The sequence below is a fragment of the Oryctolagus cuniculus genome, chromosome 5 (genome assembly GCF_964237555.1).
Source record: "Oryctolagus cuniculus chromosome 5, mOryCun1.1, whole genome shotgun sequence".
NCBI classification, from domain to species: Eukaryota; Metazoa; Chordata; class Mammalia; order Lagomorpha; family Leporidae; genus Oryctolagus; species Oryctolagus cuniculus.
Window position 1 is genome coordinate 140661466 of NC_091436.1, and position 19875 is coordinate 140681340.

Consider the following 19875-nt stretch of genomic DNA (forward strand, 5'->3'; position numbering starts at 1 on the left):
TTTGAGAAAATTAAAGTTGCTATGGAGGAGAGTGAAATTCTAAAAAAAAAAACCAAAGAAGCAAAAAATTAAAAAACAAGAGCCGTCTGCATGGTCACCATTCTGGCAGGATGATACACTACTGGCTGGAGTTAAATTCCAATGGGATCTGTGTCATGTTGGAGTTGCTATCCAAGTCATGGCACCAAAATGTTACGGGTGAAACGGCAACGGAGAAAATATTATTACCTCGGTTCTTTGTCATGGAATAATTTCCAAGTGGACAAGCAGAGACAGTTAAAAGAAAGATTTATTAAAGTCAGAGACCTCCAGCCAGACTGGCATGGAGTGGGGCTCCATATATATATATATAGTGTGTGTGGAATACTACTCAGCAGTAAAAAAGAATGAAATCTTGTCTTTTGCAACAAAGTGGATGTAACTGGAAACCATTATACTTAGTGAAATAAGCCAGTCCCAAAAAGACAAATATCATATATTTTCCCTGATCTGTGTAACTAAGAAAGTACTAAAAAAAAAAAGTGTAGGAGTGAAACTGACATTTTGAGTTTCCATGGTTGTTTACAGTCCTTGTCTCTACTGTTGAGGAACAAGTCTTTTCCTCTAACTATTTGTGAACTTGTTGCTTGGTTCAGGGTTAATTTTAAGAGTATAAAGTTAACTGGAAATAGATCACTGCAGAGAGTGAGGAAGGAGGAGGAAGGGTGGGAGCGTGGACGGGAGGGAGAGTAGGGTAGGAAGTATCACTGTGTTCCTAAATCTGTATATATGAAATACATGACATTTGTTCACCTTAAAAATTTTAAATAAATAAATAAACAAAAAAATAAATGGAGAGCTTTGCAGCCACAGGAGACTGGGAGTGGAGAGGGACTTTCAAGGTGACTGTAGTCACCACTTTCAGGGACACAGGCTGACTACTTGGGGCTTACGGGACTCAGATCTCCTTAGAGTTTCCCAGGCTCTTCTAAAGCATGGGAAATCATATTACAAGTCCCTGGGTGCTTGGGTCACCAGGGAATTACCTGGGCGCAGAAGATATAGAACAAAAAGTATAGCAGGCAGTATGAATCTGGGAAAAACTCTTCAGAGTTTTCTCATCCTGTTGCCTACATCTTATTGTCTAGGGGTTTCACCTCCTGTTCCTTAGTGGCTCATAGAAGTGTCTGGGCTATCTTATTGGTGACGTTAATGATGGAGAAGCTGCTTCCCATTTCTGATGGTCCCACCCTATGTTTCCAACCCCAGATGGTCTTCTGAGCCATGCAGGTCAGGGATTCTCATTTGCATCAGCCCCTCCACTTGCCCTCTCCTCACTGTACCAAACCTTCAAGTTTCAGTTAAGGATATTCTGAACTTTGATGGTACACAGGGTGGGATTTCCTTTATATCACACTCTGCCCATTCCTCACTTGTGGAATTTCTGGATGTGCTGGGAGTCTGGGTGATTAGAAAGTAAAACAAGATAAGAAGCACATCTTGTCTTTCACAGAGCACAGAGCAGAAGTCAGACACAGGAAAAGGTGATGGTATGGGGGCTGCATTGGCCTCGGCTTCCTCCAGGTCCTGGATATTTCCTAGTCAATGAGACTTTTGGAGTGACAAAGTGTGGGTGGAAACCCCATCCTTCTCTCAGTCCCCTTACACGGAACATCAGGGTTTGTGGAAGTGAAATCATTCCCAAAGTCTATGGATTCACCCAGAGGGTGGGGCTGCACCTGTTTTCTTGTGCACCAAGCTGCTCCCTGCAATGAACTGCCTTTCACTGGAAGAAGAATGCCGTTTTAAAATTTGTGGTTGGTGATAAAAGTGGGAATAAGAGAGGGAAGAGATGTATAATTTGGGGCATGCTCGGGCTGACTTGCCCCAATTGGTAGAGTTGGAAACATACTAGGGGATTCCAATTCAATCCCATCAAGGTGGCATGTGCCAATGCCATCTCACTATTCCAAGTGATCAATTTCAGTTCACAATTGATCATAATGAAAGGACTAAGAGTCAAAGGGAGCACATAAACAAGTCTAGTATCTGCTAACACTAACCGATAGAATAAATAAAGGGGAGAGTGATCCAACATGGGAAGTGAGATACTCAGCAGACTCATAGAATGGCGGATGTCCTAAATAGCACTCTGGCCTCAGAATCAGCCCTAAAGGCACTCGGATCTGGCTGAAAAGCCCATGAGAGTATTTCAGGCATGGAAAGCCAAGACACTCTGGCAAAAAGATCTCTGTGAGTGAGATCCCAGTGGAAAGAACAGGTCTTCAAAGAGGGAGGTGCCTTTCTCTGAAGGGAGGAGAGAACCTCCACTTTGACTATGACCTTGTCTAAACAAGATAAGAGTCGGAGAACTCAAGGGGCTTCCATAGCCTTGGAAACTCATGACTGGTGCATAGGGAGATTACTGATGCCATAAACAGGAGTGTCAATTTGTAAAGTCAACAACAGGAGTCACTGTGCACTTACTCCTCATGTAGGATCTCTGTCCTTAATGTGCTGTACACTGAGGCTTAATGCTATAACGAGTACTCAAACAGTATATTTCACTTTGTGTTTCTATGGGGGTGCAAACTGTTGAAATCTTTACTTAATGTACACTAAACTGATCTTCTGTTAAAAAAAAAAAAAAAAGAAAGAAACTATCAATTCCCAACTTGACTCTCACTGGGATTAAACATGACAATAGGTCTGATCTGATTTCATCATCATTTAAAAAAAAATCATCTATTATTTTTCACTTTATGTTTCTGTGTGGGAACAAACTGTTGAAATCCTTACTTAAGGTATACTAAGCTGATCTTCTGTATACTAAGATAATCGAAAATGAATCTTGATGTGAATGGAAGGGGAGAGGGAGTGGGAAAGGGGAGGGTGGTGGGTGGGAGGGACGGTATGGGGGGGAAAGCCATTGTAACCCATGAGACGTACTTTGGAAATTTATATTCATTAAATAAAAGATAAAAAAAAAAAAAAAAAAAAAAAAAAAAAAAACCAACAACGGTAGACTGGATAAAGAAAAAAAAAAAAAATTTGTGGTTGGTGGAGACCAGCATTTCTTTACAGATGAATTATTTGGACCAATACTACTCTCCTGTGCTTTCTTTGGGATTGTTTAAAGCTATTGTTTATAACAGCTTTTACATTGGCTTTCTAATTCTGAACTTTTCAGGAGCCTACCGATTTCTGCATAGAGGCCTTTTCCTCTAGCAGTGCCAATGCCTCTCTCCTCACAGGAAAATAGCAGAATCATTATGCCACCGTGTGGCCAAGATGGGAATTGTATCTTCTGTAGCATTGGAAGGCACTCTTATCCTGAAATACTGTACAAACTTTTCGTTGAGCTACGGCCTAAGGCAGGAATTGTCAGATTTCAAGCTGGATCTTACCCACAGAATTCCTGATTCAGTGTTGTGAGGTAGCACCTGAGAATTTGCTTTTGTAAGTTCTCAGGTGATGCTATTGCCACTGGACAGCATTTAAGTATTTTAAGAATAAGTGGGCTAATATAAAGATAGGCCAATAGTTGTGAGCCCCCAGCTACTCCGCTGCAGGCTTCCATCCCACTCTGAACAAAAAGTGATCCCTGTGCTGGGGTCTGCAAACTTTGAGGAGATGGGGTAGTGTGCTACATGTTCCTGAGTCACCAGGAGGCGATCTATCAATTTGTCTAAAAAGTGTTAGGAAGTAAGGACAGTGGAGGTGAGGTCCTGCCTATCCCAGGGAGTTGTGTTGTTGACTGAGACACAACGGGACATGGTCATACCCAGCCATCTTCCTACCTTCTGGGACCTTTCCTTTTTGCTTTTGGCTTACTTGCTTACTTATCATTCCCTTGGGTCTGGGGCCCAAGTCCTTTGATGTTTTGCTGTTAGATGACTCACATCCCCCTACCCCCAACACCACAGCTGTAAATGAGAAATGGCTCAGGTAACACACCTTTACAGAAATTCTCAACGTCAAAATTACACATGACCCAAAGGAGAGGCTTTTATTAGTCTTTAAGAATGGAATTTCAGGCACCTCTTCTGGCAATTGTGTCAATGTTTCTAATGTATGTATCTGGTCTCAAACATACCATCCAATAACACGATAATACTGATGAGATTTCCCCTTTTTGGGAAATTCCTTTCAGGCACTTAGCTAAATTGGATGCTTGCTTCTTAGACATAACTCACAGATATGATGGGCACTCACAAGAAGGAGATGGAGCAGAAAGCTCACTGGATTTTGGGAACAGGTGTTATCTGATTTTTGGTCTCCCAATCTTGGGGAAAAGTAGATCTTGGTCACCAAAAATCCCTCTAACAAGTAATTCTTCCCAATCTGTTCCTTCTCTACTGGTGAGCACATGCATGTCTGCTCTCTGCTGCAAATCTCTGCAAATAAAGGAGACAAACCAGTCTGCTTGACTTCTTTTAGGTATGGGGCTCTGGTTCTTAATATAGAAGCTTCTTACCTATTTTGGCTGATATTTGTCATGGAAACCAAGTGAACATAATTATAATTGGTAAAGGACCAATGTAATTCAAGATCCGTTGGTATTGATAGTGGACAAGGAATATTTACCGCAGTCATCATCCTCTTCTTCTTCCTCTTCCCCCTCTTCCCTCCTTTTCCTTGTCCTCCTCCTCCTTCTCCTTTTCCTTCTACTTCTTCCTCAGAATCAGAATCAGCTACGGGATGTAGAAGGTCTTTTGGTGAAATAGGAATAGAATAGTGGAGCTGGAACCCAGCACAGAGCTCATTTGATTCAACCTTTCTGTTTATTCATGAAGAAGTTAAAGACCAGAAGGTATTTAAAGTTTTCTCTAGGTTGTGTAAAATTTTAGTAACAAAGTGAAGATCATATATCCCAGGATTTTAGTCTTACTCAGAGTTTTCCCCATTCAAAAACACCTTTTGCTGTTTATTTCTTTTTGCTTGCTATGCCTCTAAATTTCAACATGTCTTACCTATGCAGAAAATAAAGATGAAAGCTACTGGATGAAGAAAAAAATAAGGTGAAACCAGAAATCAAGTGAGTATTTCAAAAGTATACTTTTTTTTGAGGGCTTTCACATTTCCTGGAAATGAGTTACAAATTCAAGTGAAAGCTTACTAGCTGTCAGGTGAAATGGCCGAAGTGATTACTTCATTTCTCAAAAAGTTAAACACACACCTTCCCTTTTATACAACCAATTCACATCCATGTGTTCACCTAAGAGAAATGGAAGTATACAAATACTGTACAAAAGTATTCAGAGAACTTTTATTTGTATAACCCCAAACTGTAAACAACCTAAATTTCTATCAGCAGGTGAATAAGCAATTTGTGGCATAGCCATACAATGGGATATTACCCAGAGATGAAAATAAATGAACTGTTGTATACATCACAACATGGATGAATCTCAATTATGCTGAATGAAATAAATCAGACTAAAAGGAGTACATAACTATAATTACATTTATGTAAAACTCTAGAAAAGGAAATCTACAAGGACAGAAAGTAGATCAGAGGTTGTTAGAATGAGAAATGCAGAGAGGGATGGAAGAGAGAAATTACAGTGGGGTAGGAGGAGATCTTTTTGGGGAGGACAAGTTCTTTCCTAGTGGTGCCAATTTTTTTTTACAGTGTATGCATATTTGAAAACTTGTCAAGTTGTACACTGAATATGTGCAATTTATTATGTTACTTCCACAAAACTGTGAGAAAAAGTTATCGGTTATATCGCCTGTAAATCACAACTATTGCTATCATTGAGGAATGAGAGAAATTTTTCCTCTGAGACTTTTATAATATTGCTTCTTGCAATCTTCCTCAGTGTAAATGAACAGCACAATGCAAAGCACTCTTCAGCAAGAACAGTTCTGTTGAGGATGGGTAGGTAAGTGGACATAAGTAGGAGGTGGAAAATGCACATTGCATTTTAGGTGTGCAGATCTCTGCTGGTTTGCTTTAGCTTGAGGATAAGATTTTAGGTTATCAGAGGAAGAACTCTTGCCAATCCTTTGGGCAACCCTTCCTAAATGTTGTTCTTCCCTATTGAAGTTTTAACAATAGTTTTGAGATTTTACTTATTAATAATAGTGGCATGGAGAAGGCCATACTGCCCTTCTGGGAGGTTGATGGGTGAGGAACCACTTACATCTCTTCACTTTAGTGTTTTGAGTATTTTCTTACTTTGCATCTTTCTCTGTCAGTTTCTTGGGAATCAGTGTTTTTTTTCCCTCCAACCAGAAGCAAGCATTCTCTGAGAAAAATCACCACCCTGTATTTGCATGGTGCCAAGCAGAGTAATGGGTATAGAATTTCCTCAATAAATGGTATTACAATTAAATAAAACATTGAGAGCAATAAAAAATGTGTGGATTATATTTTTGACTAACCATCTAAGCTTATCACAGTTATTTGTTCTTCAGGTTACTGACTGACTGTCCTGCATGTCATTGCTATTACATTTGTTCTTTAGCATCCTGGTTGTTTCTGGTTTATGTCTGTTCTGGGTGACCTGTAACAGTGTCATGTGGGCTCACTTCCTCTACCTTCCTTTTGTTTTCTGGCTTCCTAATACCACTGACATTTTCCCCAGAAAAAGCATCCAGTATGAGCTGGACATTGTCTTCTCTGCTGACTTGTCTGACTCACTAATAAAAGCACTTACTGATACATTATTTTGTTCCAGCTACTAAGCTTGGTGATATACAAATCTGAATCCTGTAAATGCTCCAAGAAATAGACTCTATTTGTTATCCCGACAACAAGGTAAGGAAATTAAAGCCCAGAGAGATTGCATCATTCTTCTGTGGTCACATAGTTAATTAGTTGGAAGAATTAATACTTGAATTCAAATCTGTCTGATACCAAAATTCTACTCTCTTACTGTGTCATATGGATTTCCATGAGGACTTACCTTTCTTGATACTTTTCTGGCCCCTCCTCCCTTCTTAAGAAATTTTACTTTTTCCTGGAGATAGATTCAAATAAGGTATAATTATGAGAGCTACCATACTAAACAGTAGTGTCACCTAGGAACAAATACCTAGCCCAGGCTGTACAAACATCAAATGACTTGAAGGACCGTTACTGTGGCTGGAAATCGTGTCACCTTTGTAGTCTGGTAGGGGTGATATTTTGCTTCTTTCCCCTTAGCTCGCCACTTGCTCTGCTTGTCAAGTTGCTTATCCATCCTGTGTCTCTTGTTTCTTGCAACAGAAAGCAGGTCAGAGGATGTGTGTGTGTTGTGAAGTCCTGATTAGGGGGTTTGGTTCCAGGAGGTCCTCAAGGATCAGTCTGTCTTCTTGGCTTCCTGGTTCTCTGCTAAGCTGAGGTCCAGGCTTTCTCTCCCTTTGACAGATGGTGATAGGGCTAACTGGGAAGGGTCAGCAGCAGTCACCACTAACTCCCCTTTGTCGAATCTCTGCAGACCCCATATTCTGGATGATTCTCTTTAGGGCAGCTTTGACATCAGTGTTTCTCAGGCTATAGATGATAGGATTGAGGATGGGCGTGACCACGGCATAGAAGAGGGACAGCAGAGGATCAGTGGCTGGATCATAGCTGGCCTTGGGGCGAATATAGATAAAGATGGCTGTGCCATAGAAGAGGGAGACTACGATCAGGTGGGAGGAGCAGGTGGAGAAGGCCTTGCGTCGGCCGGCAGCAGATGGGATCCGGAGAATAGCAGCCAGGATACGCCCATAAGAGCTCAGGATGAGCCCAAAGGGGCAGAGGATGATGAGGGCAGCCGCCAGGATAATCTGCAATTCATTGAGCGACGTGTCTCCACACACCAGCTGCAGGACGGGCTGGATCTCACAGAAGAAATGAGGGATGGCATTGGGGCCGCAGAAGGGCAAGGAGAAGATGAAGGATGTGTGGCCCAGCCCCACCATCGCTCCGCAGGCCCACGCTGACCCCGCAAGCTGCAGACACACGCGGCGGTTCAGCAGCAGTGGGTAGCGAAGCGGTTCGCAGATGGCTGCATAGCGGTCATAGGCCATGGCCGCCAGGAGGCAGCACTCGGTGGCACCAAAGAAGAGGAAGAAGAACATCTGGAGAGCGCAGCCAGAGCGGGGGATGTGGCGCCGGCCGGTGAGGAGGTGGTGAAGTAGCAGGGGCACCGTGACCGAGGTGTAGCTGATCTCCAGGGCGGAGAGGATGCGCAGGAAGAAGTACATGGGGGACTGCAGGGCGGCGTCGGCCGAGACCAGCGCCACGATGAGGAGGTTGCCCGCCACGGTGAGCAGGTAGACAGTGAGGAAGAGCGAGAAGAGCAGGCCCTGCAAGCCTGCCAGCTGGGAGAAGCCCACGAGAATGAACTCGCTCACCGCGGAGACGTTGGTACTCATGCTGCTCACATCCCCTCGACTGCAGGACAAGACCACCCAAAGCAAGGAGAAGCTGCCGCGGTGGAATTGCGCAGCGGGCAAAGCTGCCTGGGATGGAAGCACTGGGACTCCGCCACTTTTAGAATAGGATGGCCTTTGAAATTGGGCAGCCCAGCTCTAAGTCCGCGGTGCACCCTAGCTCACTCTTGGACCCTGGGATAAAGTTCCACTGTGCTCTCTTCCTGACAGTGCCTATGTTTCCCAAGAACACAAGGAACTCTCTTCTGTTTATCCTGGGCAGAGGGCCGGATCATCCCAGCTCCCCTTCCACCCCCCCCACCTCCCCGCCCCCCAACTTCCCATCCTTCCCCAAAATCTGGGCATGAAATTTCCTCCTCCTAACAGATTTTTCCTTCTCAAAGCCAGAGTTGGTTTTATGTTCAGGGCATGAAAAATCCCATTCCAAGTCAAGGTACTTTTCTCTTTTACCCCTATTTCTTTCTCTTTCCGTTGTCTACATGTTTTCTGTCTCTGCTCCTATCAACTGTCTCCTTGGTGACTCAACTTTCACCTCTTTGCCTCTAGTTTTACTTTATTCCTTCAGCTCCCAGATCTACTCAGTCCCCTCCACTGTTTACTGTCAGGTGAAGTCCACAGGTTTCAAGGAGGGGAGGGGGAAGCAGTTTGAGAGGTCACCTCCTTCATGCTTCTGTGACAGGTGAGCAGTTCAGTTGTTCAGAGGAATGAGGGTCTCTCTAGTTTCAAAAAAAAAGGGTCGTGAAGGAGATGACAAGACCTTCTTAATTACTTCTTCTGCATCTTATGGTCTCTCAAACTTCATCCCTTTATATCATAACACATATGCATTCCCCAAACCAAAACACACAATATTCCACAAGTCTACATGCTGGCTAATGTATTACATTTCTGAATATAAGCACAGAAAAATAGCCTGATAGTCTCAGGTGCCAGATTTGTCTAAGGTTACAAATAAATCATGTACTGTATTTATATAGAAATATCATTAGGATAATAAGGAAAGTCAAGATACACTGAATGTGAAAATACAACCAGAGAAACATTTAAATAGATACATGAATGCAAATTCTGTCTACAAATATAAACATATTAAAATGCTTATTAGCAACACAAGCCCACACAGTGATATCCTTTTGCAGTTGGACGTCCTGGGTTTGTTCCACGTTGGGGGTTCTTTCAGTGTTTTCTAGGAGACGGTGTCTGAATAGCTCCTTTCTGCTTAGAGAGTTGGCAGGTGGCGTCTGATGACCCACTCGTTTTCTCCTTTCTCTCCATGGTGGGTCCCTTGTGAGGAAGTTACTCTTAGGTTTGGTATCTCTTTAAGCTCTCTGAGGACCGTAGTCTCCAAGCATATTTGTCCTTCCAACAGGGAGAACTCTTCACATAACCAATTAATCTGTTATTGTGGAGTCTGTTTATTAGACCACAAAAGTATCAAATGATCTGTCAAAGATATTTTGGAGAAAATGTCTGGGTCTGTTAGCTCACACATAATGCAGCAGGTACAATAATTTGAATTTTCTTCATTATCTCCATTATTGTAGATGTCCTAGTTACATCCATTAAAGGTAATAATGTAATTTTACCCATCTTATGAATATTTATATAATTAGTAATTAATTTATTTGGTAGTCATTCATAAATTGCATTGCATTTTTAAAGTCATTCTCCAGAAAACTAAGATTATAAGAGAGAAATAAATGAATTTTGGCCCTCAATGAACTGATAAATATCATTTTCTTGAAAAAAGTGTTCTTAATTTTTCTTACTTTGAATTTTTCATTTATTACACAAGACTTTAATTTGCATTTCCATTACTTGAATTTATTATTTGATTTGTTTCTTCTGTGTTCTTCTTTAAAAGATTTATTTATTTACTTAGGTGTAGTTACAGACAGAGAAAGGGAGAGACAAAGAGGTCTTCCATTCACTGGTTGACTCCTCAAATGGCCTCAATGGCAAGAGCTGAGCCAATCTGAAGCCAGGAGCCAGATTTTCTTCCAGGTCTCCCATGTGGGTGCAGGAGCTCAAGCAGTTAGGCCATCTTTTGCTGCTTTCCCAGGCCATCAGCAAGGAGCTGGATTGGAAATGGAGCAGCTGGGACCTGAACCGGCCCCCCTATGGGATGCTGGCACCACAAGCAGATGCTTAACCTACTGCACCAGAGTGCTGGCCCCTCTTCTATGTTCCTACACATTTTAGTGATGTGTTTAAAATAAGATCTTATTAAAACATGTAACAACCATTACAACAGGAAGCTTCCAACTCAGCCTCTTTAAATAATAAGCCCATTTATTGATTCATAAACCTGGAAGTTCAGGGTTTACTTTTATCAGAAATCCTATGTATTCTTCTAATTTTCTTGTATCTTCCCTTTTATTAGGTTTGACTGAAAGTAACGGAAATATCAGTGGCTCAAAAAAAATTGTGAAAATTTATCTCTCATTTAAATATTTAAGGTTTTTTAATCCCAGGAAGTAGGGTTTCTTGATCTAAGAAGTCCTCAAGAATCCCATTTCCTGTCTATTCACCTGTCTTCTAATTCAGGAGATACTGTCTAAATGGTTCCTTTCTATTAGAGAAAAAACTAGTGAAACAAACTAGTTGACCAAATGACAAACCTGGTCTCTTCACTGCTTTTGATCCAAAATCCATTTTGTCAGATACAAGTATGGCTATTCTTTTATTCTGGGGCCCATTTCCATGGAATCTTGTTCCATTCTTTCACTTTCAGTCTATGTGTGTCTTTATAGGTGAAGTGAGTTTCTTTCTTTCTTTTTTTCTTAACTTTTATTTAATGAATATAAATTTCCAAAGTACGGCTTATGGATTACAATGACTTCCCCCCGATAACGTCCCTCCCACCCGCATCCCTCCCCTTTCCCACTCCCTCTCCCCTTCCATTCACATGAGGATTCATTTTTGATTCTCTTTATCTACAGAAGATCAGTTTAGCATACATTAAGTGAAGATTTCAACAGTTTGCTCCCACACAAACATAAAGTGAAAAATAATAGATGATTTTGTAAATGATGAGGAAATCAGATCAGAGCTATTGTCATGTTTAATCCCAGTGAGAGTCAAGTTGGGAATTAATAATTTCTTCTTTTTTTTTTTTTTACAGAAGATCAGTTTAGTATACATTAAGTAAAGATTTCAACAGTTTGCACCCCCATAGAAACACAAAGCGAAATATACTGTTTGAGTACTCATTATAGCATTAAGTCTCAATGTACAGCACATTAAGGACAGAGATCCTACAGGAGGAGTAAGTGCACAGTGACTCCTGTTGTTGACTTTACCAATTGACACTCCTGTTTATGGCATCAGTAATCTCCCTATGCTCCAGTCATGAGTTTCCAAGGCTATGGAAGCCTTTTGAGTTCTCTGACTCTTATCTTGTTTAGACAAGGTCATAGTCAAAGTGGAGGTTCTCTCCTCCCTTCAGAGAAAGGTACCTCCTTCTTTGAAGACCTGTTCTTTCCACTGGGATCTCACTCACAGAGATCTTTCATTTAGGGTTTTTTTTTTTTTTTTTCCAGAGTGTCTTGGCTTTCCATGCCTGAAATACTCTCATGGGCTTTTCAGCCAGATCCGAATGCCTTTAGGGCTGATTCTGAGGCCAGAGTGCTATTTAGGACATCCACCATTCTATGAGTCTGCTGAGTATCTCACTTCCCATGTTGGATCACTCTCCCCTTTATTTATTCTATCAGTTAGTATTAGCAGGTACTAGACTTGTTGATGTGCTCCCTTTGGCTCTTAGTCCTTACATTATGATCAATTGTGAACTGAAATTGATCACTTGGACTGGTGAGATGGCATTGGTACATGCCACCTTGATGGGATTAAATTGGAATCCCCTGGTATGTTTCTAACTCTACCATTTGGGGCAAGTCAGCTTGAGCATGTCCCAAATTGTACATCTCTTCCCTCTCTTATTCCCACTCTTATGTTTAACAGGGATCACATTTCAGATAAATTTCAACACTTAAGAATAACTGTGTATTCATTACAGAATTAAACCAGTCATATTAAGTAGAACAGACAAAAAAAATACTAAGAGGGATAATGTATTAAGTTGTTCATTAACAGTCAGGGCTATGCTGATCAAGTCACCGTTTCCCATAGTGTCCATTTCACTTCAACAGGTTTCCTTTTTGGTGTTCAGTCAGTTGTCACCGTTCAGGGAGAACATATGGTATTTGTCCCTTTGGGACTGGCTTATTTCACTCAGCATGATGTGTACCAGATTCCTCCATTTTGTTGCAAATGACTGGATTTCGTTGTTTCTTACTGCGGTATAGTATTCTAGAGAGTACATATCCCATAATTTCTTTATCCAGTCTACCGTTGATGGGCATTTAGGTTGGTTCCAGGTCTTAGCTATTGTGAATTGAGCTGCAATAAACATTAGGGTGCAGACCGCTTGTTTGTTTGCCAATTTAAATTCCTTTGGGTAAATTCCAAGGAGTGGGATGGCTGGGTCGAACGGTAGGGTTATCTTCAGGTTTCTGAGGAATCTCCAGACTGACTTCCATAGTGGCTTGACCAGTTTGCATTCCCACCAACAGTGGGTTAGTGTCCCTTTTCCCCCACATCCTCGCCAGCATCTGTTGTTGGTAGATTTCTGCATGTGAGCCATTCTAACCGGGGTGAGGTGAAACCTCATTGTGGTTTTGATTTGCATTTCCCTGATTGCTAATGACCTTGAACATTTTTTCATGTGCCTGTTGGCCATTTGGATTTCCTCTTTTGAAAAATGTCTATTGAGGTCCTTGGCCCATCTCTTAAGTGGGTTGTTGGTTTTGTTTTTGTGGAGTTTCTTGATGTCTTTGTAGATTCTGGTTATTAACCCTTTATCTGTTGCATAGTTTGCAAATATATTTTCCCATTCTTTCGGTTGTCTCTTCACTTTCCTTACTGTTTCTTTTGCAGTACAGAAACTTCTCAATTTGATGCAATCCCAATAGTTGATTTTGGCTTTGACTGCCTGTGCCTCCCGGGTCTTTTCCAGAAATTCTTTGCCTGTGCCAATATCTTGAAGGGTTTCTCCAATGTTCTCTAGTAATTTGATGGTGTCAGGATGTAGATTTAGGGGGGCGGAGCCAAGATGGCGGAATAGTGAGGGTGCGCACCGATAGTCCGGGAAAATTTAGTTTAATAAAAGGGGAGTTACGGTAGCCGCAGAAAAAAGAACCAGGAAAAAATTGCACGGGAATCGTGAATCGGAGGACCTACTGGGAGAACAAGGTCTCCCACTGCGCGGAAGCCAAGTCGCGGGACCGAGCCGCAGAAGCCCCAGTGCTCCAAGGGGAGTGCATGCCACACAGACAACAGCGGGGAGACTTGGGACGCTCAGGGCTCCGAGTCCACACATCGGCGCTGGAAGGGGAGGTGAGCTCAATAACCCGAGACATTGGTGGGGAAACGGGGGTCAGAATCTAGAGGGGGGCCAGAAAGTGCAGCAAACTCACTACCGGAAAGAAGGAAAAAAAAGCTTCGGGGTTTCTCTTCCCCCTAACCTTGCAAAGGTTACAAGGCTGCGAGGCTAGAAGAATTCCCAAGAGACAAAGAGCAGGCCTGCTCTCTGGATTTACATATCAATGGGGGAGAGCTAAGGAACTGAGTCACTACAATTCAGTAGCCTAGGCAACCCAGTGGGAGTCCAGAGGAGCCAAAGACTGGAAGCTAAATACCATCAATTCTGCACAGCCATGCCCTGCGGTGTTACTTACCCCCTGAATAAATAAAATAAATAAATAAATAAAAAGAGAGAGATTTACCACGCATAACCTGAGGGTGTCACCTTTGCACACCCTTAACCTGGAAGAACCAGGCAGAGCTCTCAGGCCGCACCCATCTCAAGCCTCCAAGGCTCCTCCAACAGCAGGCAGTCCACTTAACACGGACACAGTATAAAAAAAAAAAAACGCACAGTGACGCAAGAAGAATTAACTATGCCGAGTAACAAACACAGAAATAGAGGGAGCAAGATCAACGATGACACTATGATGCCTCCAAATAAGCAAAACACCCCAAGCCAAGAGTATGAAGATGATGAGATAGAAGAAATGCAAGATATGGATTTCAAAAAATTTATGATAAGAACATTTAGAAGTTTTCAAAAGCAAATCCTTGAACTACAGAAATCCTTAATGGACAAGATTGAAAATCTCTCTCGTGAAAACGAAATTTTAAGGAAGAGTCAAAATGAAACTCAGAAACTAGTAGAACAGGAAAGTGTGATAGTGAAGAGAAATCAAAATGAAATGAAGAGCTCAATAGATCAAATGACAAACACATTAGAAAGCCTTAAAAACAGAATGGGTGAAGCAGAAGAGAGAATATCGGACTTAGAAGATAGAGCACAGGAAAACATACAGTCAAACCAAAGAAAAGAAGAAGAAATTAGAAACCTAAAAAATATTGTTGGGAATCTACAGGATACTATTAAAAAAACCAACATTCGAGTTCTAGGAGTTCCTGAAGGCATGGAGAGAGAGAAAGGATTGGAAGGCCTTTTTAGTGAGATACTAGCAGAGAACTTTCCAGGTTTGGAGAAGGACAGAGATATCCTAGTACAGGAAGCTCATAGAACCCCCAATAAACATGACCAAAAGAGATCCTCACCATGACACGTGGTAATTAAACTTACCAGAGTGAAACATAAAGAAAAGATCCTAAAATGTGCAAGAGAGAAACGTCAGATTACTCTCAGAGGATCTCCAATCAGACTCACAGCTGACTTCTCATCAGAAACCCTACAAGCTAGGAGGGAATGGCGAGACATAGCACAGGTGCTAAGAGAGAAAAATTGCCAGCCCAGAATATTATATCCTGCCAAGCTCTCATTTGTGAATGAAGGTGAAATAAAGACCTTTCATAGCAAACAGAAATTGAAAGACTTTGTGGCCACTCGTCCGGCCCTGCAAAAGATACTTAAAGATGTGCTACACTCAGAAACACAGAAACACGGCCATCAATATGAAAGAAGGGAAAGGAAGAACACCTACCAGTAAAAGAGCATGGGAAGCTCAAAGCATATACTAGAAAATATTTCCGGGAAAATGGCAGGGCAAAGTCACTACGTATCAATAGTCACATTGAACATTAATGGTCTGAATTCTTCAGTTAAAAGACACCATTTAGCTGACTGGCTCACAGAACACAACCCAACTATTTGTTGCCTACAAGAAACACATCTCTCTAACAAAGAGGCATGCAGACTGAAAGTGAAAGGTTGGAAAAAGATATTCCATGCCAACAGAAACCAAAAAAAAGCAGGTGTAGCCATATTAATATCAGACAAAATAAACTTTAATACAAAAACTGTTAAGAGAGACAAAGAGGGACACTATATAATGATTAAGGGTTCAATTCAACAGGAAGATGTAACTATTATAAATGTATATGCACCTAATTACAGGGCACCGGTCTATTTAAAAGATATGTTAAGGGACTTAAAGGGAGACTTAGATTCCAATACAATAGTACTGGGGGACTTCAATACTCCACTCTCAGAAATAGACAGATCATCCGGACAGAAGATCAACAAGGAAACAGCAGATTTAATTGACACTATTGCCCAAATGGATCTAACAGATATCTACAGAACTTTCAACCCTACATCTACAGACTTCACATTCTTCTCAGCAGCGCATGGAACCTTCTCTAGGATTGACCACATACTAGGCCATAAAACAAGTCTCAGCAAATTTAAAAGAATTAGAATCATACCATGCAGCTTCTCAGACCACAGCGGGATGAAGTTGGAAATTAGCAACTCAGGAAACCCCAGAAAGTATGCAAACACATGGAGACTGAACAACATGCTCCTGAATGAACACTGGGTCATTCAAGAAATCAAAAGAGAAATCAAAAACTTTCTGGAAGTAAATGAAGACAACAACACAACATATCAAAACTTATGGGATACAGCAAAAGCAGTATTGAGAGGCAAATTTATAGCAATAGGTGCCTATACCAAGAAATTGGAAAGGTACCAAATAAATGAGCTTTCAGCGCACCTCAAGTACCTAGAAAAACTGCAGCAAACCAAACCCAAATCTAGTAGGAGAAGAGAAATAATTAAAACCAGAGAAGAAATTAACAGGATTGAATCAAGAAAAACATTACAAAAAATCAGCCAAGCGAGAAGCTGGTTTTTTGAAAAAATAAACAAAATTGACACCCCATTGGCCCAACTAACTAAAAAAAGAAGAGAAAAGACCCAAATCAATAAAATCAGAGATGAAAAAGGAAACGTAACAACAGACACCACAGAAATAAAAAGAATCATCAGAATTACTACAAGGACTTGTATGCCAGCAAACAGGAAAACCTATCAGAAATGGATAGATTCCTGGACACATGCAATCTACCAAAATTGAACCATGAAGACATCGAAAACCTAAATAGACCCATAACTGAAACAGAAATTGAAACAGTAATAAAGGCCCTCCCAACAAAGAAAAGCCCAGGACCAGATGGATTCACTGCTGAATTCTACCAGACATTTAAAGAAGAACTAATCCCATTTCTTCTCAAACTATTCAGAATAATCGAAAAAGATGGAATCCTCCCAAATTCTTTCTATGAAGCCAGCATCACCTTAATCCCTAAGCCAGAGAAAGATGCAGCACTGAAAGAAAATTACAGACCAATATCCCTGATGAACATAGACGCAAAAATCCTCAATAAAATTCTGGCCAATAGAATACAACAACACATCAGGAAAATCATCCACCCAGACCAAGTGGGATTCATCCCTGGTATGCAGGGATGGTTCAACATTCGCAAATCAATCAATGTGATTCACCACATTAACAGACTGCAGAAGAAAAACCATATGATTATCTCAATTGATGCAGAGAAAGCATTTGATAAAATTCAACACACTTTCATGATGAAAACTCTAAGCAAATTGGGTATAGAAGGAACATTCCTCAATATAATCAAAGCAATTTATAAAAAACCCACGGCCAGCATCCTATTGAATGGGGAAAAGTTGGAAGCATTTCCACTGAAATCTGGCACCAGGCAGGGATGCCCACTCTCACCACTGCTATTTAACATAGTTCTGGAAGTTTTAGCCAGAGCCATCAGACAAGAAAAAGAAATCAAAGGAATACAAATCAAGAAGGAAGAAGTCAAACTATCCCTCTTTGCAGACGATATGATTCTGTACTTAGAGGATCCAAAGAACTCTACTAAGAGACTATTGGAACTCATAGAGGAGTTTGGCAAAGTGGCAGGATATAAAATCAATGCACAAAAATCAACAGCCTTTGTATACACAAGCAATGCCATGACTGAGAAAGAGCTGCTAAGATCAATCCCATTCACAATAGCTACAAAAACAATCAAATACCTTGGAATAAACTTAACCAAGGACGTTAAAGATCTCTACGATGAAAACTACAAAACCTTAAAGAAAGAAATAGAAGAGGATACCAAAAAATGGAAAAATCTTCCATGCTCATGGATTGGAAGAATCAACATCATCAAAATGTCCATTCTCCCAAAAGCAATTTATAGATTCAATGCAATCCCAATCAAGATACCAAAGACATTCTTCGCAGATCTAGAAAAAATGATGCTGAAATTCATATGGAGGCACAAGAGACCTCGAATAGCTAAAGCAATCTTGTACAACAAAAACAAAGCCGGAGGCATCACAATACCAGACTTCAGGACATACTACAGGGCAGTTGTAATCAAAACAGCATGGTACTGGTACAGAAACAGATGGATAGACCAATGGAACAGAATTGAAACACCAGAAATCAACCCAAACATCTACAGCCAACTTATATTTGATCAAGGATCTAAAACTAATTCCTGGAGCAAGGACAGTCTATTCAATAAATGGTGCTGGGAAAACTGGATTTCCACGTGCAGAAGCATGAAGCAAGACCCCTACCTTACACCTTACACAAAAATCCACTCAACGTGGATTAAAGACCTAAATCTACGTCCTGACACCATTAAGTTATTAGAGAACATTGGAGAAACCCTTCAAGATATTGGCACAGGCAAAGAATTTCTGGAAAAGACCCGGGAGGCACAGACAGTCAAAGCCAAAATCAACTATTGGGATTGCATCAAATTGAGAAGTTTCTGTACTGCAAAAGAAACAGTCAGGAGAGTGAAGAGACAACCGACAGAATGGGAAAAAATATTTGCAAACTATGCAACAGATAAAGGGTTAATAACCAGAATCTACAAAGAGATCAAGAAACTCCACAAAAACAAAACCAACAACCCACTTAAGAGATGGGCCAAGGACTTCAAAGGCTGTTGATTTTTGTGCATTGATTTTATACCCTGCTCTTTTGCCAAAATCTTCTATGAGTTCCAATAGTCTCTTAGTAGAGTTCTTTGGGTCCCCTAAATAAAGAATCATGTCATCTGCAAAGAGGGATAGTTTGAGTTCTTCCTTCCCAATTTGTATCCCTTTCATTTCTTTTCCTTGCCTAATAGCTCTGGCTAGAACCTCCAGAACTATATTGAATAGCAGTGGTGAGAGTGGGCATCCCTGTCTGGTACCAGAACTCCGTGGAAATGCTTCGAACTTTTCCCCATTCAATAGGATGTTGGCTGTGGATTTTTCATAGATTGCTTTGATTGTATTGAGGCATGTTCCTTCCATACCCAGTTTACTTAGAGTTTTCATCATGAACGGGTGTGTTTTATCAAATGTTTTTGAGGCGTCTATTGAGATAATCATATGGTTTTTCTTCTGCAGTCTGTTAATGTGGTGTATCACATTGATTGTCTTGCGCACATTAAACCATCCCTGCATACCAGGGATAAATCCCACTTGGTCTGGGTGGATGATCTTTCTGATGTGTTGTTGCATTCTATTGGCCAGAATTTTATTGAGGATTTTTGCATCTATGTTCATCAGGGATATTGGTCTGTAATTCTCTTTCAGTGCTGCATCTTTTTCTGGCTTAGGAATTAAGGTGATGCTGGCTTCATAGAAAGATTTTCGGAGGATTCCCTCTTCTTCGATTGTTCTGAATAGTTTGAGAAGAATTGGAGTTAGTTCTTCTTTAAATGTCTGGTAGAATTCAGCAGTGAATTCATCTGGTCCTGGGCTATTCTTTGTTGGGAGGGCCTTTATTACTGTTTCAATTTCTGTCTCAGTTATGGGTCTCTTTAGGTGTTCTATGTCTTCCTAGTTCAATTTTGGTAGGTTGCATGTGTCCAGGAATCTATCCATTTCTGATAGGTTTTCCTGTTTGCTGGCATACAAGTCCTTGTAGTAATTTCTGATGATTCTTTTTATTGCTGTGGTGTCTGTTGTTACGTTTCCTTTTTCATCTCTGATTTTATTGATTTGGGTCTTTTCTCTTCTTTTTTTAGTTAGTTGGGCCAATGGGGTGTCAATTTTGTTTATTTTTTCAAAAAACCAGCTCCTCGTTTGGCTGATTTTTTGTAATGTTTTTCTTGATTCAATCCTGTTGATTTCTTCTCTGATTTTAATTATTTCTCTTCTCCTACTAGAGTTAGGTCTGG

The 19875-nt window shown here is 40.9% G+C and overlaps 2 protein-coding genes across 2 annotated transcripts in view; both read right to left on the reverse strand.

Moving 5' to 3' along the window:
- Positions 1 to 7169, reverse strand: part of LOC100345169 (putative olfactory receptor 2I1) — a 51957-nt gene extending 44788 nt beyond the window's left edge. The window contains exons 1-3 of the mRNA XM_070074937.1: positions 7068 to 7169; positions 6894 to 6947; positions 4567 to 4722 (exon numbers count right to left, since the gene is read on the reverse strand). Of these exons, the coding sequence (XP_069931038.1) occupies positions 4567 to 4722; positions 6894 to 6947; positions 7068 to 7169 (312 nt within the window). The remainder of the gene's footprint in view (positions 1 to 4566; positions 4723 to 6893; positions 6948 to 7067) is intronic.
- Positions 7170 to 7362: 193 nt separating this feature from the next.
- On the reverse strand, positions 7363 to 8331 carry OR10C1 (olfactory receptor family 10 subfamily C member 1). Its single transcript, XM_008262707.3, has one exon. It carries the CDS (start codon positions 8329 to 8331, stop codon positions 7363 to 7365), a length of 969 nt encoding a protein of 322 aa, XP_008260929.2.
- Positions 8332 to 19875: the final 11544 nt, after the last annotated feature.